General features: G+C 38.0%; 1 protein-coding gene across 3 annotated transcripts in view; it reads right to left on the bottom strand.

Annotated features, from left to right (window-relative positions):
* Positions 1–25,121, bottom strand: part of TUBGCP5 (tubulin gamma complex component 5) — a 101,917-nt gene that overhangs the window by 26,574 nt on the left and 50,222 nt on the right. For 2 of the 3 annotated variants that reach the window (XM_025852095.2, XM_025852094.2), the window contains exons 7-16: positions 21,156–21,273; positions 20,308–20,397; positions 15,107–15,200; positions 14,362–14,608; positions 6,342–6,544; positions 4,967–5,082; positions 2,945–3,213; positions 1,810–2,005; positions 994–1,182; positions 19–201 (exon numbers count right to left, since the gene is read on the bottom strand). In XM_025852095.2, the coding sequence (XP_025707880.1) occupies positions 19–201; positions 994–1,182; positions 1,810–2,005; positions 2,945–3,213; positions 4,967–5,082; positions 6,342–6,544; positions 14,362–14,608; positions 15,107–15,200; positions 20,308–20,397; positions 21,156–21,273 (1,705 nt within the window). The remainder of the gene's footprint in view (positions 1–18; positions 202–993; positions 1,183–1,809; positions 2,006–2,944; positions 3,214–4,966; positions 5,083–6,341; positions 6,545–14,361; positions 14,609–15,106; positions 15,201–20,307; positions 20,398–21,155; positions 21,274–25,121) is intronic. The other variant, XM_025852096.2, reaches the window with a different exon arrangement.

The following is a 25,121-nucleotide window of genomic DNA, read 5'->3' as shown; positions in this document are numbered from 1 at the left end:
GTGCCTCCTATATTTTACCGTGAACTATCTTCAGGATAACGTTGTCCTACTGCTTCTTGAAGCTGGACATTAAGAAAAGACACATTCTGCCAGGTTTCCTTTTCTCTTATTTTATCAAAAATTGATGTATAGAAGTCGTACATGGTATCTCCACCTTCCATTAAGAAAAAATTTCTCATGGCCTGCAAATACTCAACCAACCTAAATGGAGAGAAAATAAGAGACAGAAATATCTTAAACTCATGAGACAGAATTCTGGATCAGTACCAGTTTTTGTACACTACTAATTTTGAAACAGGTTTACATTCTACATTTACTAAAAAACAGGAACATTAACACATTTTAAAGACTTTTAAAATAACAAAAATAGTATATGGTTGCCTTTAATAGAAAGAAAGAAATTACTTTTCTATAACATTGTAGAAAGATGGGAAAAGTCAAAGTGTAACAAACTAGTTAGTCCAAATCCTGCTATTCATAGTGAATTTCTACTGTTAATATTTGGGGTATTTCTTTCCCATCTTTTATTCTATGCATCAAAAAAATATAGTTTGCATATTATATATCCTGCTTTTTAAGCTTTAAGAACATTTTACATTATTTAAAATTCTGGATAAACATAATTTGTATGAACTTTATAAAATTCATACATGACATGGATATGCCGTTACTTAAAGAACCAATCATTCATTACTAAGTAATTTCATGTTCTTCCCTCTGACAGCAAACTTTCTGATGGGTATTTTTGTGCAACACGCTTTTTATGTATTTCTTTCAGGACAGAGTCTTAGATACAAAGGATTAAATTTTGCAATATAATAATGTGAAACACTGATAGTTCATTCTCTCAAAAGAAAACTGTTTACCAAATACCCATTTCCTACTCTGTTAAAATTAATAATTAACTTGAAATACAGGTTTAAGATAATTTCAACTGTTCTTAAAGTACAATAAACTACTGACTACTTCCAAAACTAAACTACTCCCTTATACCTGTAATCTTTTTTTAGAGTTCGCATGAGGTTTCCACAGCACTCTAGATATTGCTTATCAATATGAAGATAGAGGCAAGATCTCAGTGTTAACTCAAAAGTCTGGCAGGTCACAGATTCTGATGATCTATCCACACATATATCTCCACCAGCAAACTTCTCATGAAAGTCACTCTGTTCCAAATACAACCTTTAAGATAAAAATGTATCTTTTTTATGAGCTGCTGTCAACAGAATTCCCTTAATCAAAACTTCAGAGTCCTATTTTTACATTTAGTCTTAAAATTACCACCTATTACAGAAAGAAACTCTTCCCCCCAAAATATCCTTCAGTGAAAGTTTTTCAGCCACTTCTGCCTTAGGGGTCAAGTACTGAGTAGGTCTTTTTAGCCAGTGGGCCTCAGGCAGTGAATAGTGGCCATTAGACAATAGGGTGGCTGTGTGGGTATTAATGACTTACTTCATAGTGCCTAAGAGCCCAGATGCATTTTAAGCAGGGTGAGTGTGTGTGCGTGCACGCATGCGCATGTTTATGTGTATCTATGCCTGCACATGACCCAGACTTTCAGAAATATCTTCTGTATGAGTAACGGCAACTCCCAATGGATACAGAGCACATGAAAGCCTGTGGGCTTTAACAAACAAGGAGGCCAAATCGAATGCAATGTCTTCTTGCAATTCATTAGAAAGGATAAACTACAAAGGTTTTTAGTTTTAAGGGTGGAAAGCCCTACCTGGCAAAAATAAACGGTTACTAAATAGTAACTGCACAGATTCTGCTATTTCAATCATCCAAAATCTTGCAGGTATGTATCACCTTGCAAAGTTAATTGCTAGGAGTGGATCATGAACATCATCCAGTTCAAGATGCCTTTCAGCAATGGACTGCATCTTAATTAGGTTCTCTTTGGTCACCTGCTGCTCAGTGAAGACCTGTGCAGTGGAATCTCCATGTCGAAGACGCGACTGCACAGATTCCAGAAACAGGGTATACAAGCTTTTTCTTTCTGCATCTGAAACATAAAGAAATATGTACAGTGAATTATGTTCTGGTAAATAATAGTAACATCAAGAAATATTAAGTAGTTTTATCTTAATATAGCCTGGTATTTTTCCTTTGGCCTATGAGAGTCTATTCCTGTTTCTTTACTTCTATAGTACACTACAACTAAATAATTTTATATCTTGTTAGACAACTGTCAAGTTCATAAACATTCAAAGTATAAGCTAATTTTTTCTGAACAGAGTAATACCGTAAGCAGGATGCTTAAAAGTTATCACCATAGTGGATAGCACATTTCACTGGGGAAAACACTTCTGACAGTGGCCCTGGAAGCTTGTTACATTTTATTATTCAGTCAAAAAGTAAATATTCTGCAAAGTGAAAGTATTATTTAAATACAATAACACAAAGTAATGTAACATTAAGGTGATTTACAAACAAATAATTAAGGTCACATATATACCTTTCAAGTCTTTTTAGTCAGTTGATAAAACTTGAAGTATATTACTTAAATTATATCAAAAAAGGCCATAAATCATATCAAGATTTTCTCAAAATCTATGATCAAGTCTGAATTGCTAAACCAACAAATTCCTATCTACGAGGGTTTATATTTATGGTCCTCAACAGCTAAATGCCACACTACATTAAGAAATGCCAGAAAATTATTTTTTAAAGGACTAGTTTTAAGGAATCAAGACAAAGGAAAAAGCATGTGGAACTTATTATCACTGCTATCATTGCCTTTGAAACACAGTGCTAAAAGTTTCCAGGGAGGACAATCTTTTCAATCAGGAGCAGTAATTTGATCAAGGTGATAATTTCCACAAAAATAAAAGGCTTTGATAATTTTCAAACTACAAAATAATTACTATCTATCTCAGGATGACAAGAGTAAAGAGAACAGTTGCCTGAATGCTGAAGGATACATAAAGAAGGAACCTGCTACCTCTGGCTGTGTCCTGGGATGTGGTGCTCTCCACACACTGCAGGTTCTTCAGCAGCTGCATTGACTTGCCAGCCATAATTATCTGCTTAAGGACAGGTTTGAGGAAGGACACCATGGTATGCTGCCTGCTGGAGGGCCCCTGGTCACTGCCAGAACTTGCACTAGCATTATCACTCATTTTTTCTTCATTTTCTGTCTTTTCCGATACGCTGTATAGTGTATAAGTTGCATACCAAAAGTCTCTGTGATTTACTGGAACATTTTTGTTTCTATAGAGATTCAAAAGAATTTTAAATTTCAACTTTTCTGCAGTAAAAACAATATATCTGTTCTAGCTTAGGCATATTGTACAGACATTCCAAAACACAGTAATATCAATTACTAGTAAAATGAAGCAATCTTCAGGCAAAATGGGGCAGACTTTTTATTTGACTTCAGTTTAACACAGAAAAGTGGTTAAATACTCTGAATGGCACAGGTAAAATTTAAGTAGGACGTTTTTGAATTGGAATTAAACAAAATATGATCACTTTGGTTCTCTTTAGAGGTAGAATAAAAATTTACCTATTTGCCATTTCCTATAAAAGTAATCTCCAGACTTCTGCATCTTCTTTTCTATATAATTTTTTTTTTTTAATGTAGGCTCCACACCCAGTATGTCCAGCCCAACATGGGGCTTGAACTCAAGATCCTGAGATCAAGACCTGAGCGGAAATCAAGAGTTGGTTGGACACTTGACAGACTGAGACACCCAGGTGGCCCTCAACATAGATTTTTTTTTTAAGATTTTATTTATTTGTCAGAGAGCAAGCGAGCACAAGCAGGGGGAGCAGCAGGCAGAGGGAGAAGTAGACTCCTGCTGAGCAGAGAGCCAGACTCGGGACTCGATCCCAGGACCCTGGGATCATGACCTGAGCCAAAGGCAGATGCTTAACCAACTGAGCCACCCAGGCGTCCCTCCACATAGATTCTTAACTGGACTGCTTTTAACAGTGAAACAATGGTCACGCATCACTTTTTTTTTTTTAAAGATTTTATTGATTTATTTGACAGAGAGAGACATAGCGAGAGAGGGAACACAAGCAGGGGGAGTGGGAGAGGGAGAAGCAGGCTTCCCGCTGAGCAGGGAGCCTGATGCGGGGCTCGATCCCAGGACCCTGGGATAATGACCTGAGCCGAAGGCAGACGCTTAATGACTGAGCCACCCAGGCGCCCCTCACTCATCACCCTTTAAGAACAACCAGAATCCCATTTTCACAAAAATTATCATGCAAGATCAATGAAAAACAATGTAACGACAGACATGATTAAGTTAGAGAAGGCCTGCTAATTTATATGAGCACTGTGTAAACAGGGTTATCCTTTCAGAACTGTAAGGACTTAATGTTCTCCTTCCCGATGAGTTAAATGGATAACTATCCATAAAAACCATACATCTAAACAGAGTGCATAACTGAAAACCGAGTTAAGAGAGTTCTGTGTTGCAGTTTGTATGATTCTGTTCAGAAAAATCAGTTAACTGAAGGGGAAATCATAGTAAGTGAATTATGATTTTCCCTAATTGTTTTATTAAATACTATACTAAGAAGGTTAATAAAAAACCTAGCTAATTTGAATAAATAAATATATTAGAGGAATATTTTATAAAATTTTCATATTTTTATCCTATTGATAACTTATAATGGGAATTAGTTGAAGCCATTTGATATCACCTAAATTCATTTTATGGGAAGCAATATGCCTTTTATACTACCAGCCAACCATAAACACACTACCATTTAAAAAACAGAATTTGCTAGGAAAAGCTGTAAACTGACATAATAAAACTTGGAAACATTTTTTTGGTACCTGACATCTCCTATAAAAATGCAAAATAACTTGTTTATGGTAAAAACACAGCTTTGTCACTCACACTGGTCTCCCTCAGTATCACCTGAACTAACAAAAGTACGTGATTTTCCTGTGAGAGAAGAGAGGTACAAGCAGCGCCCCATATTTCCCAATCTGTGTGTGGGACCCGACCTCTGAATGATGAACTCCCTAGCGCAGTCACAGAGGTGCCCATGCACGATCCACTCATCCACAATCTGCAGGTAGGGTCGCACTGTTTCCACCCAGAGAGAGAACAGCAGTGAGACCTGAGGACAGAGTGTGCATAGTCAATTCTTGGAACTCCCTTGTCTATGGATAAAATGAGGTTTAAACATTTCTGATACACGTTCTTTGTTGTTTTTTTTTAAGAGAGGGAGAGAAAGAGAGAGAGCATGTGCATGAGGCAGGGGGTGCAGAGAGGGAGAGAGAATATTAAGCAGGGGGCTTGATCTCACAACCCTGAGGTTATGACATGAGCCAAAATCAAGTGAGATGTTTAACCAACTGAGCCACCCAGGCGCCCCTCTGAAACACCTTTTAAAAGGTGATCGGATTTCTGTTTTTTGACACAAAGAAATTAAAAATCCAAAACATACTCTATAAAATCCTTATGAAAACTCACCTAAATATGAAATGACCACATTGTCTGTAGTCCATACAAGGACTCTCTTGAGAGTGAAAGTTAAAGAGGGACAACAGTTCTAAGCTGGATAGTAGAAACTGAGATACAGCTATCCTATCTAAAGCATGCTATTAACAAAATGTCCATTAAGAATGAGGAAATGATTTCATTCTATAGGTCCCGGTAGGAAAAAAACTGCATAGCTGAAAGAAATCAACCTGTTTTATACTGAAATGCAGTACCAAAATGGTGGGAAAACAAAATTGCATGAACAAACTAGGAAACACACCCATAATGTGTATCCAAACAAATATGCAGCTTTCTAGATTCTAGTTTCTAGATTCCAGTCTCTTGTTATTTTTTTAAATTGTGGCAAAAAAAAGGTAACACAAAAATATACTATATTAAGCATTTTTAAGTGTACAATTCAGTAGTGTTAAGTATATTTATATTATTGTGAAAACAGATCTCTGGCATTATGCTGCAAAACTGAAACTGTACCTATTAAACATCTTCCCCTTTCTCCTCTTCCCAGTCTGTGGCAGCATCATTCTACTTTCTGTTTCTATGAATTTGACTACTCTAGATACCTTATATAATAGATTTGTATTTTTATTGAAAAAAGAGTTATTGCAAATATCTATAGAAGTCAGCTAGGTATTTTTCACATCTTGCTTTTATGTTTTGTTTTGTCCTTGCTGCATCCTCCCCATGATCTCTGTGATTAAAGCCAAGCCAGTTTCCTGTAGCCTTGAATTTAGAAGCTAATTTAAAAACTCTGAACAGCTGTCTGACACAGTGTGATTTAAGCACTATTTTTACAAAGAGCTATAACAGGCTATCTACCACTCCTTTGGCTGAACAGAATGGAATCATACAACTTAGGACAAAGGTCTTACATACCGTTTGCTCAGAGGCTTCTCCAACATTGTCATATTCAAGAATGGCCTTGTACAGTGTGTTGAGTAGGTGAGATGCCCGAACAACATTTCGAGTGTCAGGTGGAACTTCTGCTACTCCAGTACTAAATACTTTATGCAGAACTTTGAGCTGAGCCAGTCGAGGTGACAACTTGTCCACGACTATGGCAAGAGTTATCGTAGTGTCTGCAAAATATTAAGAAATCAAAGTCATTAGCAAGGAAGAATATCTGCACTGAGAATGTGATATAAATGCTAAGTCACTTATGGAAAGGCATGGCAAACTGGAGGGTGGTGGGTTTTAATCTCACATCATAAGGAGCTAATTTCCCTAAAGAAAGAAAAAAACAGCTCAGAAGACAAATAATGTATAAAAGAACTGACAGTTAAGGGGAAAGAAAATAAAAGTGATTCTTAAACATATAGAGATACTTGACCTCAATTATAAAAGAAAAATTAAAACTATACCCGGCAAATAAAAAACAGACTTCAGGGGGCTACTCTATTAGTGAGGGGGTGGTTACTACAAAGAACAAGTTTTTTCATGGGGATGGCAGAACTCTGTATCCTGAAGATGGAAGTGAATACACGAATATACAAATATATACCTGTGATAAAGTATAACTATACATGAAGATATTACTCCCCTCCCCACAAAATAGCAAGTACCTGCAAAACTGGTGAAACTCATGTCAGGTCTCCAGATCAATTAATGTATTGTGCCAATGTCAATTTCCTAGTTTGGATAACATAATATAATTATGTTAAGGTGGGAATTATTGGGGGAAGTTGGGTGATGGGAACCCGGGACTTCTGGGTACTGTTTTTTGTAGTAGTTGAAATGAAAGTAGAGGGCAGGCAGAAGCTGACACTGGTTACCATTTTATACCTGTTTGATAACACACTGTTGATAACACACTGTTGGCAAGAGTGTGAGGAAACAGGTATTCATATACATTGCTGGCAACTATTCTCTATGGAGAACCATGTAGTAATATGTATCAAAGTCACACATGCCATTACATACTCTTTAACCTAGGAATTCCATTAAGAATTTATGCTACAGGGATGGGAAAAGATGGCGAGAGGTAGGGGACCCTATTTCAACCGATCCCTTGAATTTAGCTGGATATCTACCATACCATTCTGAACACCCACGAAATCAGCCTGAGACGTAAGAATATAAATCTAGATCTCTACAAACAGAAATATCTCCCACAGTCTAGAGGTAAGAAACCGGGAGCTGTGATTCTGTGTGCAGATATTGGAAGATAAACAGAAGGGGGAGGGAGCTGCCATAAGCTGGCGCCGGGAACATGATATAACACTGGAGCACAAAAGCGTCCTGCACTGGGGACAAGGCACAGACTTGGAGACTGATAGAGGTGGGGAAAGGACCTTAGTGCAGTCCCCAGACAGGATCCAGGAGCTGCAGGTGTGCGGACATGGACTGGGGGTGGCCCGAAGTTTTATTTATTTATTTATTTAAAGATTTATTTATTTATTTGCCAGAGAGAGACACAGTGAGAGCAGGAACACAAGCAGGGGAAGTGGGAGAAGGAGAAGCAGGCTTCCCGCTGAGCAGGTTGCCCAATATGGGGCTCGATCCCAGGACCCTGAGATCATGACTTGAGCTGAAGGCAGACGCTTAACAACTGAGCCACCCAGGCACCCCGGTGGCCCAAAGCTTTATAAGCAAAAAGGGCAGAAACAGGCCGGACCTGGGTTCCACTGCTGGGAGTGTTGCTGTGGGGTGCACAACTGGAGAGGCTGTGGTTTTTAGCAGTGCAGACAGAAACGGAGACAATGTGGACTGCAGAGCTCAGTGAAGGTCAGACTGCGATTTTTCTCTGTTCTGAGACAGAGAGGTTTGGATGTGGTCACTTCTGCTCTGACTCTCAGAAGAGACGTGGAAAGCCTCCAGGGAAAGCCACCAGAGAACAACATCCCCCCAAAACCAGTTTTCACTGAGGCCCCTTCTATCCCCCAACAGAGGGCAGGGCAACTCTGCCTAAGCAGGGTTCTCTGAGTAACAGTGCGGCAAACCCCTCCCCCAGAAGACATCCTGGAAGAACAAGAGGACGACAATCCTAAGGTCCCTATAAAACAGGTGCATCTTGCTTGGGTCGTGGTTAATACTTTGGACTCTATACATTCCCTCAACCAGTCCCCACCAGAATGACTAAGAGGAGGAACCCCCAATGAAGAAAAGGATCAGAGACTACAGACCTCTGCCACAGAACTAATGGATATGGATATAAACAAGATGTCAGAAACTGACTTCAGAGTAACAATTACGAAGTCAATATCTAGGCTTGAGAAAAATATTAGCAACAATATAGAATCTCTAAGTGCAGAAATGAGATCTAATCAGGCCGAACTTGAAAATGCTACAAATGAAATGCAGTCTAAACTGGATACTCTGACTGCCAGGGTAACCCAAGGCAGAAGAACAAATTAGTGGGCTAGAGGATAAGATGATAAAAAAGAAGGAAACCGAGGAGGCATGGGAAAAACAGTTTAAGCCCAAGAGATCAGACTGAGAGAGATTAATGACACTATGAAACGCTCCATGTCAGAATTATTGGGATCCCTGAGGGGGTGCAGAGAGACAGAGGTCTAGAAAAAATATTTGAGCAAATCATAGATGAGTATTTCCCTAATCTGGGGAAGGAAACAAGCATTCATGTCCAAGAGGCAGAGAGGACCCCTCCCAAGATGAATGAGAACAGACCGACTGCCCAACATATAATTGTACAATTTGCAAATCTTAGATCCAAGGAAACAATCTTGAAAGCGGCTAGGGGAAAGAGATTTCTTATGTACAGAGGGAGGAACATCAGTGTAACGTCAGAGTAATGTCAGACCTGTCCACAGAGACCTGGCAAGCCAGAAAGGGCTGGCAAGGCATATTCAGGGTACTAAATGAGAAGAACATGCAGCCAAGGATACTTTATCCAGCAAGGCTGTCATTCAGAATGGCTGGAGAGACAAGGAGCTTCCAAGACCGGCAGAAACTGAAAGAATATGTGACCACCAAGCGGGCCCTGCAAGAAATATTAAGGAGGGTTCTATAAAAGAAGAAAGACACCAAGACTAATATAGACCAGAAATTTACAGAGACAATCTATAGAAACAAGGTCTTCACAGGCGACATGATGACAAAATTGTATCTTTCAATAATCACTCTCAACATGAATGCCCTAAATGCTCCCGTGAAATGGCACAGGGTTGCAGATTGGATAAAAAGATATGCCCATCCATATGCTGTCTACAAGAGACCCACTTTGAACCTAAAGATACATCTGGACTGAAAGTGAGGGGACGGAGAACCATTTTTCATGCCAACAGACCTCAAAAGAAAGCTGGGGTAATAATTCTCGTATCAGACAAATTAGATTTTAAGCTAAAAACTGCAGTAAGAGATACAGAAGGACACTGTATCATTCTTAAAGGGTCTATCCAACAAGAAGATCTACTAATTGTAAATATCTACCCCCCCCAACATGGTAGCAGCCAACTATATAAGCCAATTGTTAACCAAAATAAAGAATCCCATTGATAGTACTTTAATAGTAGGAGACCTCAACACTCCACTCTCAGCTACAGACAGATCATCTAAGCAGAAGATCAACAAAGAAGAAAGACCTTTGAATGACACACTGGGCTAGATGGACCTCATAGATATATATAGAACATTCCACCCTAAAACAACAGAATACTCATTCTTCACGAGTGCACATGGAACTTTCTCCAGAATAGACCACATACTGGGTCATAAATCAGGTCTCAACTGATACCAAAAGACTGAGATTACCCCCTGCATATTCTCAGACCACAAATGCTTTGAAACTGGAACTCAATCACAAGAAAAAATTTGGAAGAAATTCAAACATGAAGCTAAAGACCATGCAGCTTAAGAATGATTGGATCAACCAGGAAATTGAAGAACTCAAAGAATTAATGGAAACCAATGAGAACGAAAACACATCAGTCCAAACGCTATGGCATACTGCAGAGGCGGTCCTAAGGGGGAAAAACATAGCCATCCAAGCCTCACTCAAAAAAATAGAAAAATCCCAAATACACAAATTAACTTTACACCTTAAAGAACTGGAGAAAGAACAATAAATAAAGCCTAAGCCAAGCAGGAGAAGAGAAATAATTAAGATTAGAGCAGAAATCAATGAATTAGAAACTAGAAATACAGTAGATCAGATCAACGAAACTAGAAGCTGGTTCTATGAAAGAATTAATGAGTCGATAAATCACTGGCCAGACTTATCCAAAGGGAAAGGAAAAGGGAAAGGACCCAAATTAATAAAATTATGAATGAAGGGGGAGAGATCATGACTAACACCAAGGAAATAGAAACAATTATTAGAAATTATTATCAACAACTGTACGCCAATAAATTAAGCAACCTGGAAGAAATGGATGCCTTCCTGGAAACCTATAAACTGCCAAGACTGAAACAGGAAGAAATTGACAACCTGAATAGACGAGCAATAACCAGTGACAAAATTGAAGCAGTGTTCAAAAACCTCCCAAAAAACAAGAGTCCAGGGCCTGATGGATTCCCTGGGGAATCCTACCAAACATTCAAAGAAGAAATAATACCTATTCTACTGATGCTGTTTCAAAAAACAGAAACAGAAGGAAAACTTCCAAACTCATTCTCTGAGGCCAGCATTACCTTGATCCCCAAACCAGGCAAAGACTTCATCTAAAAGGAGAATTACAGGCCAATATCCCTGATGAATATGGATGCCAAAATTCTCAAGATGATCCTGCTAATAGGATCCAACAGTACATTAAAAGGATTATCCATCATGACCAGGTGGGATTTATCCCTGGGATGCAAGGGTGGTTCAACACTCACAAATCAATCAACGTGATAGAACACATTAATAAAAGAGACAAGAACCACATGGTCCTCTCAATTGATGCAGAAAAAGCATTTGACAAAATACAGCATCCTTTCCTGATTAAAACTCTTCAGAGTATAGGGATAGAGGGAACATTCCTCAAGTTCATAAAATCCATCTATGAAAAGCCCACAGCAAATCCCCATTTCCTCAATGGGGAAAAACTGAGAGCCTTTCCCTTAAGATCAGGAACATGACAAGGATCCCTATGGCCACTATTGTTCAACATAGTACTAGAAGTCCTAGCAACAGCAATCAGACCATAGAAAGAAATAAAAGGTATTCAAATTGGCAAAGTAGAAGTCAAACTCTCTCTCTTCACAGATGACATGATACTTAATGTGGAAAATCCAAAAGACTCCACCTGCAAATACTAGAATTCATACAGGAATTCAGTAATGTGGCAGGATACAAAATCAATGCACAGAAATCAGTTGCTTTCCTCTACACGAACAATGTAACTGTAGAAAGAGATATTAGGGAATCGATTCCATTTACAATAGCACCAAAAACCGTAAGATTCCGTGGAATAAACCTAACCAAAGAGGTAAAGGATCTATACTCTAGAAACTACAGAACACTTATGAAAGAAACTGAAGAAAACACAAAAAGATGGAAAAACACTCCATGTTCATGGATCAGAAGAATAAACTTTGTTAAAATGTGTATTCTGGGGGTGCCTGGGTGGCTCAGATGGTTAAGCGTCTGAGAGTCAGGTCATGATCCTAGGGTCCTGGGATCCAGCCCTGCATTGGGCTCCCAGCTCAGCGGGGAGTCTGCTTCTCCCCCTCCCTCTGCTTCTCCCCCTGTTGGGGCTCTTTCTCTCTCTGTATCTCTGTGTCTCGAATGAATAAATTTAAAAAAAAAATGTGTATTCTGTCTAGAGCAATGTATACCTTCAATGGCACTGTAAAGAAAATACCAGCGGCTGGAACAAACAATTCTAACATTTGTATGGAACCAGAAAAGACCCCGAGTTGCCAAGGAAATGTTGAAAAAGAAAACCAAAGCTGGGGGCATCAAGTTGCTTGATTTCAAGGTATATTACAAAGCTGTGATCACCAAGTCAGCATGGTACTGGCAAAAAAAAAGACACATAGATCAACGGAACGGAATAGAGACTCCAGATATGGACCCTCAACTCTATAGTCATGGTTAACTAATCTTCAATAAAGCAGGAGAAAATACCCAATGGAAAAAAGACAGTCTCTTCAGTAAATGGTGCTGGGCAAATGGGACCATTACATACAAAAGAATGAAACTCGACCATTCTCGTAGAGCATACACAAAGATAAACTCTAAATGGATGAAAGACCTCAGTGTGAGACACGAATCCATCAAAATCCTAGAGGAGAACATAGCAGTATCCTTTCCAACACTGGGCACAGCAACTTCTTTCAAGATATGTCTCCAAAGGCAAGGGAAACAAAATTGAAAATGAACTTTTGGGACTTCATCAAGATAAAAAACTTCTACACAGCAAAGGAAACAGTCAAGAACACTAAGAGGTAACCCATGTAATGGGAGAAGATATTTGCAAATGACACTATAGATAAAAAGCTGGTATCCAAGATCTATAAAGAACTTCTCAAACTCAACACCCAAAAAAATAATCATATCAAAAAATGGGCAGAAGGCGTGAACTTCTCCAAAGACATACAAATGTCTAACAGACACATGAAAAATGTTCAACATCATTAGCCATCAGGGAAATTGAAATCAAAACCACATTGAGATACCACCTTACACCAGTTAGAATGACAAAATTAACAAGGCAGGAAACAAGAAATGTTGGAGAGGGTGTGGAGAAAGGGGAACTCTCTTACACTGTTGGTGGGAATCCCAGCTTGTATAAGCACTTTGGAAAACAGTATGGAAGTTCCTCAAAAATTTAAAAAGAGGGCTACCCTATGGCTCAACAATTGCACTACTGGGTATTTACCCCAAAGATACAGATATTGTGAAAAGAAGGGGCACATGCACCCCAATGTTCACAGCAGCAATGTCCGCAATAGCCGAACTGTGGAAAGAGCCGAGATGCCCTTCCACAGACGAATGGATAAAGAAGATGTGGTACATATATAGAATGGAATATTACTCAGTCATCAGAACGGATAAATACCCATCATGTGCATCGACATGGATGGAATCGGAGGGGATTATGCTAAGCAAAATAAATCAAGCAGAGAAAGTCAATTATCGTATGGTTTCACCTGTATGTGCAATATAAGGAATAGCATGGAGGACATTAGAAGAAGGAAGGGAAAATTGAAGCGGGGGAATTGGCAGGGGAGACGATCCATGAGAGACTATGGACTCCGGGAAACAATCTGAGGGTTTTAGAGTGAGGGGGCAGGGGGAGGGGTTAGCCCGGTGATGGGTATTAAGGAGGGCATGTACTGCATGGAGCAATGGGTGTTATACATAAATAATGAATCATGGAACACTACACCAAAAATTAATGAAGTGTTGTATGGTGACTAACATAACATAATAAAAAAATAAAAAAAATAAAAAAAATAAAATATATTGACAGAAAAAGAATTTATGCTATAACTTGCTGTGTACACTATATCACTGTTGGCAACTGAAGATCAGAAACAACTTAAATGTTCATCCAAAGAGGATTGGTCTATGATATATTCACAGAATTAAATACTTGTAAAAAAGGAGGAGGCTCTTTACATTTTTGTATGGTATAATCCTCAAAATTTAAATTATAAAATAATTTGGAGAAGTAAACAGACTTCTAGGTATGTATATATGAATATGCATTGCTTGCATATGTTTAAATTATTTCTGGAAGGATGCAAAAGAAACTTATGACTTGGTTGTTTCTGGGGAGAGGAACTGAGTACTTGGCTGGAGAACTAGCACAGGAAGAAAAATTTTCACTGTAAACTTTCCGTACAATTTGGATTTTTAGAGAATGAATGGTTTAAAATACAAATTTAAAATGATTTAAAATGATCATGTATATTACTTATTTTTCATGTTGTATCAATTAATAACATAGATGACATTCAAAATATGACTTATGTGTGTTATGAGTAAAAGGGAAGGAGATTTAAATACCATTATTGATGATGTACTTCTCAATGTCAGTAAGTTCCTTTTTGAAACTAATGAAGTATTTGTATAGGGCCCACATGAAAGCCTGGTATGTCCTAAAGGGAGCTTCAGTCAACTTCTTAGGAAGAGAACCATTTCCAGGTAACACGCCTTCGGAGCTGTGCCCCATTACTTCATCGATGAACTCCTGGAGTCGAAACACAACCTGGCCATATGCTGCTATTTGTTCTAGCACTGATCGTAAACAGCTCTATAAAAGAAGCAAACCGCAAAATTTGAAGTGTTCTAGGAACATTCAAATACATATTCCTTCACTAAAATATTTATTTTATGACTTTTAAATAGTATACTTAATATAAGAAAAATAAAGCAAAGTTTTATACTCAAAGTAAATAATGTAAGCATTAATTTCTACAGAATGAATATAGAATCATGGCTTATACTTTTTAAAACCACATATAAGGTAAATAAATGTACTACAAGCAAAAAATTTATAGTACACAGCTTCCTAATACAGAATTGACAGAATTGAAAAGCAGAAAATACAAACTGAAACTAAATGTAAATATAACAAAAATATTAAAGAATTCTCTAGCACTGCAAAGATACAAAATTTAATTTTGCCTTTTGGATCTTAAGTATATTTAATAATTAATTTTAATATTGCAAAATGTTTTAAAGTTACAGAACCACAGTTTACATAAGTCCTATTATTTAATATTAACTATAATAAATACAAATAACTTACATGTGTCAAATGAGTTACCATAATACTGTTTCTCACAGTTACCTTCCCATCTATCAACTGAAATATAAAGAGTTTTTTTACCCCCGAAAGTAACCTGAAATGAAATAAAAAAGATGAATGTACTTTAAGTCTACAAAAATATTCATTACAGTAATGTCTAAGAATTTCTTTTCTTATACATTTTTATTTAAAATCTAGATAGTTAACATATAGTGTAATACTGGTTTCAGGAGAATTTAGTGATTCATTACTTACATATAAAACCCAGCGCTCATCATAAGAACTGCCTTTCTTATTAGCCTGTATCCCACCCATCTCCCTCCATCAACCCTGTTTTTTTCTCTATTGTTATGAGTCACTTATGGTTTGCCTTCCCCCTTCTCTTTTTTTCTCCCTTCCCACACATTCATCTGTTGTTTCCCAAATTCCACATATGAATGAAATTATATGGTATTTGTCTTTCTCTGACTGACTTACTTAGCATAATACACTCTTAGCTCCATCCTTTTAAAAATTGCAAACAATGCTTAAGAAATTTTAATGAAAGATTCAGAATTGGGGGTTAGGGCAAAGATGTCAGATAATTAGAAACTAGAAGGCATCAATCTTTTTATCCGATTACCTTAAGATTCAAGATATTTGAATCATCTTAGAGAGAAGTCAAAATAGTGTTGTCAATATCATCTCAGAGAGAAGTCAAAATAGTATTGTCAATATCATCTCAGAGAGAAGTCAAAATAGTGTTGTCAAAGCATTTCTTCACCTGTGTGATGGCCCAAACAGATCTTTCCATTTTTAAAAATGTCAATACTAGGAGAGGCAAGATGATGGAAGAGTAGGGGACCTCATTTCATCTGGTCCCCTGAATTAAGCTAGATAACTACTGAATCATTCTAAACACCTATGAATTCAACCTGAGATGTAAGAAAAGAATTGCTGGAATTCTACAAATAAAAAAGCGACCACTTTTTGCAAGGTAGGAGTATGGAGAAGTGAAACTGAGGGGATTTATTGGGAGATAAATGGCAGGGAAGGGAGCCTCCGAAAGCTGGCTACTGGAAAGTGATATAGCCCCCGAGGGCAAAAAAGCAGAACTTTTAGAAATCTGTTACAGTGAGAGATGTCCCTGCCTGAAAGGTGCTGTGGTGAAGCAGGGCAGAATCGTAGGTGGGACACTATGGGCTTAATATCCCCAGGGTGCCAGAAAGAATGGGGGTACCTGAGCTGGCAGAGTTCCCAAGCATTGGCGCTGGGAAACCGGTTACAGTCAGCAAGCCCAGGAGGGAGTTCTCAGCTCAGTTTGCCATAAACCGTGAACCACTGCCTGATCTCATGACTGCTCTCCATGTGGGGGCCTTGCAAAGGACAGTGACCTGGCAACCCTCTGCCTTTCCCCGGGAGGATCAGTGTGGGTACGCACAGCAGGAGTCTGCAGAGTTTGGCACACAGTGAGATCTTTCAACTCTGGGGCTGGAGATGGGGGTGTGGCCATTTTTATTTGCACCCTCTAAAGAGGAATGGAAAGCCTGCTGGGAACAAAAGCCACACAAAGAAACAGCTTACACTGAGCCCTGCACCCTGGCAAGGGAACAATGCAACTCTGCCCAGGCAAAGATACCTGACAATCAGCACAGCAGGCCCCTCCTCCAGAGGACTAGCTGGAAGAACAGGTGAAAAGCAAGTTTATGGATGAAACAGGACTGTAAAACTCCAGTGGTAGGGGAAAATAGTATATAGAATTTGAGGTATTTTCTCATGATTTATCTTTCAGTTTAAAATTTTCCATTTTTTTTCTTTTTTCCCCTCTTCAACTAGTTTCTTATTTTAATTCAACTTGTTTTTAAGCCTTTTTTAAACTTTCATTTTTTACAGGTTTTAGATATATTCTTCAATTTTGGCTTCTACTCACTGTATTCATTTCTATTTTTGTATGTATATAAGTTTTCTCTGTAAGACAGAACTTTATAATTCTCTTTACAATTTTGGGAATCTAGTGTCTTCTAACACACAGACCAAAATACATTCAGGACCAAGTGGATCACCCTGTCTTGTCCACCCTGGGAGATTATATTCTTTCTTCCCCTGCCCCTTTTTTTTTCTCTTTCCTTCTTTTTCTACTCTGTTTTGGTTTCTTACCTCCTGGGATTTGTCTAGTGTGTATTTAGATTGGGTCAAGGTTGGTATTTTTTATTTTGCTCATTCATTCATCCATTCTTCTCTGGGCAAAATGGACTAGAAGGAGGAATTCACAACAAAAGAAAGATCCAGAAGTAATACTCTGCTACGGATCTAATCGATATGGATGTAAGTAAGATATCAGAGCTGGAATTCAGGATAACAATTATAAAGTTACTAGCGAGGCTTGAAAATAGCATAAAAGACACTAGCGAATCTCTTAGTGCAGAAATGAAATCTAATCAGTCCGAACTGAAAAATGCTCTAACTGCAATGCAATCTAAATTGGATGCTCTAACAGCTAGGGTAAATGAGGCAGAAGAAGGGGTAAGTGACATAAAAGACAAGCTGACAGAAAGGAAGGAAGCCAAGGAAAAGAGGAAAAATAAATAGTGGACCATGATGGGAGGCATCGAGAAACCAGCAACGCTATAAAATGAAACGATATTAGAATTATTGGAGCCCCCAAATGTGGAACATATGAAATAGCATGGAGGACATTAGAGGAAGGAAGGGAAAACTGAAGTGGGGGAGATCAGAGGGGAAAACAAACCATGAGAGACTATGGACTCAGGGAAACAATCCGAGGGTTTTAGAGGGGAGGGGATGGGGGGATGGGTGAGCCTCGTGATGGGTATTAAGGAGGGCACGTGTTGCAATGAGCACTGGGTGTTACATGTTCCATGAATCATGGAACACTCATCAGAAACTAATGAAGTACTGTATGGTGACTAACATAACATAAAAAAAATAAATGTTTTACATTACCTTGTTTGTTTTCAAGACATTTATAAAGCATGTAAAACCCTTAGTTAATAGTATGTCAGCAGTTTGTACTCAATAAATGATATTTTAGGGGAAAATAACAAAAAACAACAAAAAAGAATTAATGGAGTCCCTGAGGGAAAAGAAAGAAAGAGAGGGACAGAAGGTATATTTGAAGAAATCATAGGTGAGAACTTTCCTACTCTGGGACGGAAACAGGCATTTCAAATCCGAGAGAGAGAGAGAGGACCCCTCCCAAAAATCAATAAAAACAGATTAACACCCCAACATGTAATAGGGAAGCTTGCAAATTTCAGAGATAAAGAGCAAATCCTGAAAGCAGCTCAAGACAAGAGGTTCGTAATGTACAATGGTATAAACATTAGGCTGGCAAAAGACCTATCCACAGAGATAGGTCAAAAGGAATGGCATGATATATTCAGTGTGCTAAATGAGAAAAATATATAGCCAAGAATACTTTATCCAGGAAGGCTGTCATTCAGAATGGAAGGAGATAATAAAGAGCTTCCAGGACAGACAGAAACTGAAAGATTATGAAACCACTAAACCAGCTGTGCAAGAAATATTAAGGGTGATCCTGTAAGCAAAGAGAGAGCCCAAAAGTAAAAAAGACCAGAAAGAAACAGACAATCTAAAGAAACAGGGAATTTACAGGTAATACAATGGCACTAAATTCCCATCTTTCAACAATTACTCTGAATGTAAATGGGCTAAATGCTCCAATCAAAAGACCCAGGGTATCAGATTGGATAAAAAAAAAACAAGGCCCATCCATATGCTGTCAACAACAGACTCATTTTGGATCTAAAGAGACCTTCAAATTGAGAGTGAGGGGGCAGGGAACCATTTACCATGTTAATGGGCATCAAAAGAAAGCTGGGGTAGCAATCCTTGTAGCAGATGAATTAGACTTTAAACCAAAGACTGTAGTATGGGATAAAGAGGGATACTATATCATACTTAAAGGGTCTTTTCAACAAGAAGATCTAACAATTATAAATATTTATGCTAACTTGGGAGCAGCCAATAATATAAACCAATTAATAACCAAATTAAAGAAACACATTGATAATAATACAATAATAGCAGGGGACTTTAACACCCCACTCACAGCACTGGACAGATCATCTAAGCAGAGATCAACAAGGAAACAAGGGCTTTGAATGATGGACTTCATTCCATCCTAAAGCAACAGAAAATGCATTCTTCTCAAGTTCACATGAAATATTCTCCAGAATAGATCACATACAGGATCACAAATCAGGTCTCAACCAATTCCAAAAGTTTGGGATTATTCCCTGAGTATTTTCAGACCAAAATGCCTTAATCCTGAACTCAATTACACGCAGAAATCTGGAAGGAACACAAACACGTGAAGGTTAAAGAGCATCCTACTAAGGAATGAATGGGTCAACCAGGAAATTAAAGAACAATGTAAAAAATTCATAAAAACAAATGAAAATGAAAACAAAAGTTCAAAACTTTTGGGATATAGGAAAGGTGGTTCTAAGAGGACACTGTAATACAAAAACCTTTCTCAAAAAATTAGAAAAATCTCAAATATACAAGCTAACCTTAAATCTAAAGAAGGTGGAAAAAGAACAGCAGCTGGTGAATTGTTGAACACTACATCTGAAACTAAGTATGTACTATATGTTGGCTAATTGAATTAAAAAAAAAAGTTGTGGAAGTTTCAAAGAAAAAAAAAGAATGTCAATATTATCCTTTGTGGCAGAGAAGCCCAGAACCTGGAAATTTTAGTAGTACCAGCACTACATGTTGCATTTCTCATTTCCATTTTTATATGAACACAATCTAAATTCTCTCTCTCTTTTTTTTTTAACAACCTAAATTTGTAGATTCCTGGTTTCCAGATATAGGACCTGGACATACTCTGGTATAGGACATACTCTGCCTAGCATACTAGAAGCCTTTCTCTGAATGCAGTAATTAAAAAATAATGATGTAATCTAATTAAATAGCATACTACATGACTTAAAATGGAAAAGAAGTAAACATACCAAATTCTCACAACCTTCACAATTGACTTTGAAGTTTGGGTTTTCTGAGTCCCTCAATTTATGTTTAGGTGCCCATTAGAAACGGTTTTGGGTTAAACCTAATGGCCTATTTTCTAGTATGCATGTGAAGAAATCATGAATATTTTTCCATTAAAAACCAAAATTCTGCTTCTCAGTAACAAAGTCTTCTACACTATTAATTAGCTTAATAGGACTTACCATAAGGTTTCCCGAATAACCTGTGTCTCAGTAACAAAAACTCTGTCATCTGGAACATATAATGGGTCACTGCTATACAAGTGTTGGTCCCTATTAGACAGCAAAAATCAAATGTCAAAAGGTTTCTCATGAAGTAAAATTACATGCATTAAAAAATGTATTTAGTGGTAATTAACAAGTAATCAATAAGCAAATATAGTAAAATGTTTTAAATGCCCTCCCATACTCATTTCCACACGTCAACTGTAATACTCTCAGAGAAGTACTTTCAGAACAATTCCAATATTTTAAAAAAGACTTTACTTATTTGAGAGAGAGAGACAGGGAGAGAAAACACGAGCAGGGGGTTGGTGAGGTGAGGGGGGAGGGAGAAGGAGGCTTCCCGCTGAGCAGGGAGCCCTATGCGGGGTTGAATCCCAGGACCCTGGAGCCATGACCTGAGCTGAAAGCAGACACTTAACCAACTGGTTAAGTCACCCAGGCACCCCAGAACAATTCCAATTACTATATTCATTGCTGATTTAGCCAAGTGTTTAAAACTATGTATTATTTTAGAAAAATAATAATTGTATTTTTATAGTAGGTGCATTAAAACAGAAATCAAATACATGGCCTGATTCATACCAATCCATCAGCTTTGAAAGTAACAAATCAAAAAACACACTATAATTAAATAATAATCTCATTTTTAAAATAATTAAGTAACTGAAAAATGTATTAAATTAGAATTGTTAAAAAAAATCTTAAATTTCAGGAAAGTATTTGACTTAAGTCATAAATCAAAAGCAAATATTAAGATATCAAAGTTTCTTCTATTAACACATTAAAAGAAAAACTTAGCTTCTTACCAGAAAGCAGCTAAATTGGAGTGCAAATGTAAACTATGAGGAAACCTTGAGGATCTGGTTGTCCAGTACTGATGAACCACATGCTGTTCCAGCCAGCTTCGGCCATCTGTCTCATCTACTGGAATGATATTTAAAAAGTTTAAATTATGAGAGTTAACAAAAAAAAAAACACTTGAGCAACTATGCCACAATTCTGGATTTATGACTCCATTCAAATAGTCAATTGAAAAAGGCTCTTTAACATACCAAACTCAACACCCATAAAACCAGTAATACAGTTAAGAAATGGGCAGAAGACATGAATAGACATGTTTCCAACAAGACACCCAGATGGCTAACAGACACAGGAAAAGATACCAAACATCATCATCATCAGGGAAGTACAAACCAAAACCACAATGAGATACCACCTTACACCTGTCAGACAGGGGTAAAATTAACAACACAAGAAGAAACAGGTATTGGAAAGCATACAGAGAAAGGGGAACCCTCTTGCACTGTGGGTGGAAATGCAAACTGGTGCAGCCACTCTGAACAGTTTGGAGGTTCCTCAAAAAGTTAAAAATAGGGGGTACCAGAGCAAGATGGTGGAGAAGTAGGAGACCTGGATTTCGTCTGGTCCCAAGAATTCAGCTGGATAGGGATCAAACCATTCTGAACTTACATACAAACTCAATAGGAGATTGAAGAAAAGAATAGCAATAACTCTCTGAACAGAAAAGTGACCACTTTCTGGAAGGTAGGATGTGCAGAGAAGTGAATCCGAGGTGATATTTAGGAGGATAGATGGTGGGGGAGGGGGCCTCCGTCAGCCACTTCTGGCAAGTGATAGAGCAGCAGAGCACAAAATCGGAACTTTTATAAGTGGACTGTGCTGAGGGACATCGCTCCAGTGGCCGAGGGGGGAGGAATCCCCACTGGGACAGTGTGGACTCAGGACCCTGTGGGTCACAGAAAGACCTTTCTTTTCCCCTGGTTTCAGGTCTTTTCTGATTTGTTTAGAGTATATTTTCTGAGGACGTTGTTGCCCTGTTAGCATTTTGTTCTCTCATTCATCTATTCTCCTCTAGACAAAATAACAAGATGGAAAAAATCACCTCAACAAAAAGAACAAAGGGCAGTACCAACTGCCAGGGACCTACTCAATACGGACATTAGTACGATGTCAGAACTAGAGTTCAGAATGATGATTTTAAAGATACTAGCTGGGCTTGAAAAAAGCATGAAAGTTATTAGAGAAACCATTTCTGGAGAAATAAAAGAACTAAAATCTAACCAAGTCAAAATCAAAAGCCTATTAATGAGGTGCAATCAAAAATGGAGGCTGTAACAGGATAAATGAGGCAGAAGAGAGAATTAGTGATATAGAAGACCAAATGATGGAAAATAAGGAAGCTGAGAAAAACAGAGATAAACAGCTACTGGATCACGAGGGCGGAATTCGAGAGATAAGCGATACCACAGGACGAAACAACATTAGAATAATTGGGATCCCAGAAGAAGAAAGAGAGAGGGGCAGAAGGTATATTGGAGCAAATTAGAGCAGAGAACTTCCAGAATTTGGGGAAGGAAACAGGCATTAAAATCCAGGAGGCACAGAGAACCCTCCTCAAAATCAATAAAACTAGGTCAACACCCTGACATCCAATAGTAAAACTTACGAGTCTCAGAGACAAAGAGGAAATCCTGAAAGCAACTCGGGAGAAGAGATCTGTAACCTTCAGTGGTAGAAACACTAGACTGGCAACAGACCTATCCACAGAGACATGACAGGCCAGAAAGTACTGGCATGATATATTCAGAGCATTAATGAGAAAAATATGCAGCCAAAAATACTATATACAGCTAGGCTGTCATTTACAACAGAAGGAGAGATAAAAAGCTTCCAGGACAAATAAAAACTAAAGGAATTTGCAAATACGAAACCAGCCCTACAAGAAATACTGAAAGGGGTCCTCTAAGCAAAGACAGAGCCTAAAAGTAACACAGACCAGAAAGGAACACAGACAATATCCAGTAATAGTCACCTTACAGGCAATACAATGGCACTAAATTCGTATCTTTTGAGTTACCCTGAATCTAAATGGGCTAAATGCCCCAATCAAAAGACACAGGCTATCAAACTGGATTAAAAAACAAGAACCATCAATATGCTGTCTGCAAGAGATTCATTTTAGACCCAAAGACACCTCCAGATTGAAAGTGAGGGGGTGGAAAACCATTTACCATGCTAATGGTCACCAAAAGAAAGCTGGGGTGGCAATCCTTATATCAGACAAATTAGATTTTAAACCAAAGACTGTAATGAGAGATGAGGAAGGACACTCCATCCTACTTAAAGGGTCTATCCAGCCAGAAGATCTAACAATTGTAAATATCTATGCCCCTAACATGGGAGCAGCCAATTAGATAAGGCAATTAATAACAAAAGAAAAGAAACACATCGACAACAATACAGTAATAGTGGGGGACTTTAACACCCCCCCTAACTGAAATGGACAGGTCATCTAAGAAAAAGATCAACAAGGAAATAAGGACGTTAAATGACACACTGGACCAAATGGACTTCACAGATATATTCAGAACATTCCATCCCAAAGCAACAGAATACAGATTCTTCTCTAGTGCCCATGGAACATTCTCCAGAATAGATCACATCCTAGGTCACAAAACAGGTCTCAACCAGTACCAAAAGTCTGGGATTATTTCCTGCGTATTCTCAGACCGCAATGCTTTGAAACTAAAACTCAATCACAAGAGGAAAGTCGGAAAGAACTCAAATACATGGAAGCAAAGAGCATCCTACTAAGGAATGAATGGGTCAAACATGAAATTAAAGAATTTTAAAAAATTCATGGAAAGAAATGACAATGAAAATACAACTGTTCAAAATCCTTGGGCTGCAGCAAAGGTGGTCCTAAGAGGAAAGTATATAGCAACACAAGCCTTTCTCAAGAAACAAGAAAGGACTCAAATACACAGCCTAACCCTACACCCAAAGGAGCTGGAGAAAGAACAGCAAATAAAGCTTAAACCCAGCAGGAGAAGAGAAATAATAAAGATCAGAGCAGAAATCAATGAAATGGAAACCAAAAGAACAGTAGAATAGATCAACGAAGCTAGGAGCTGGTTGTTTGAAAGAATTAACAAGATTGATAAACCCTTGGTCACACTTATCAAAAAGAAAAGAGAAAGGACCCAAATAAATAAAATCATGAAAGAAAGAGGAGAGATCATAACCAACACCAAAAAAATACAATTATAAAAACATATTATGAGCAACCATATGCCAGCAAATTAGATAATCTGGAAGAAATGGATGCATTCCTAGAAATGTATCAACTACCAAAACTGAATCAGGAGAAAATAGAAAACCTGAACAAACCTATAACCAGCAAGGAAATTGAAGCAGTTATCAAAAATCTCCCAACAAACAAAAGCCCAGTGCTAGATGGCTTCCCAGGGGAACACTACCAAACATTTAAAGAAGAATTAATACATATTTTTCTGAAACTGTTCCAAAAAATAGAAATGGAAGGAAAACTTCCGAACTCATTTTATGAGGCCACCATTACCTTGTTCCCCAAACTAGAGAAAGACCCCATCAAAAAGGAAAATTACAGACCAATATCCTTGATGAACATGGATGCAAAAATTCTCACCAAAATACTAGCCAATAGGATCCAACAGTACATTAAAAGGATTATTCACCACGACCAAGTGGGATTTATCCCTGGGCTGCAAAGTTGGTTCAACATCCGCCAATCAATCAATGTGATACAATACATTAATAAAAGAAAGAACAAGAACCATATGATCCTCTCAGCAGATGCAGAAAAAGCATTTGACAAAGTACAGCATCCTTTCTTGATCAAAACTCTTCAGAGTATAGGGATAGAGGGTACATACCACAATATCATAAAAGCCATCTATGAAAAACCCACAGCGAATATCATCTCAATGGGG

This window comes from Callorhinus ursinus, unplaced genomic scaffold, assembly GCF_003265705.2.
Source record: "Callorhinus ursinus isolate GAN/ISIS: 27379988/994484 unplaced genomic scaffold, GSC_fseal_2.0 scaffold78, whole genome shotgun sequence".
NCBI lineage: Eukaryota > Metazoa > Chordata > Mammalia > Carnivora > Otariidae > Callorhinus > Callorhinus ursinus.
Note: the sequence above shows the minus strand (reverse complement) of the source record. Positions and strands in the feature narration are given on the sequence as shown.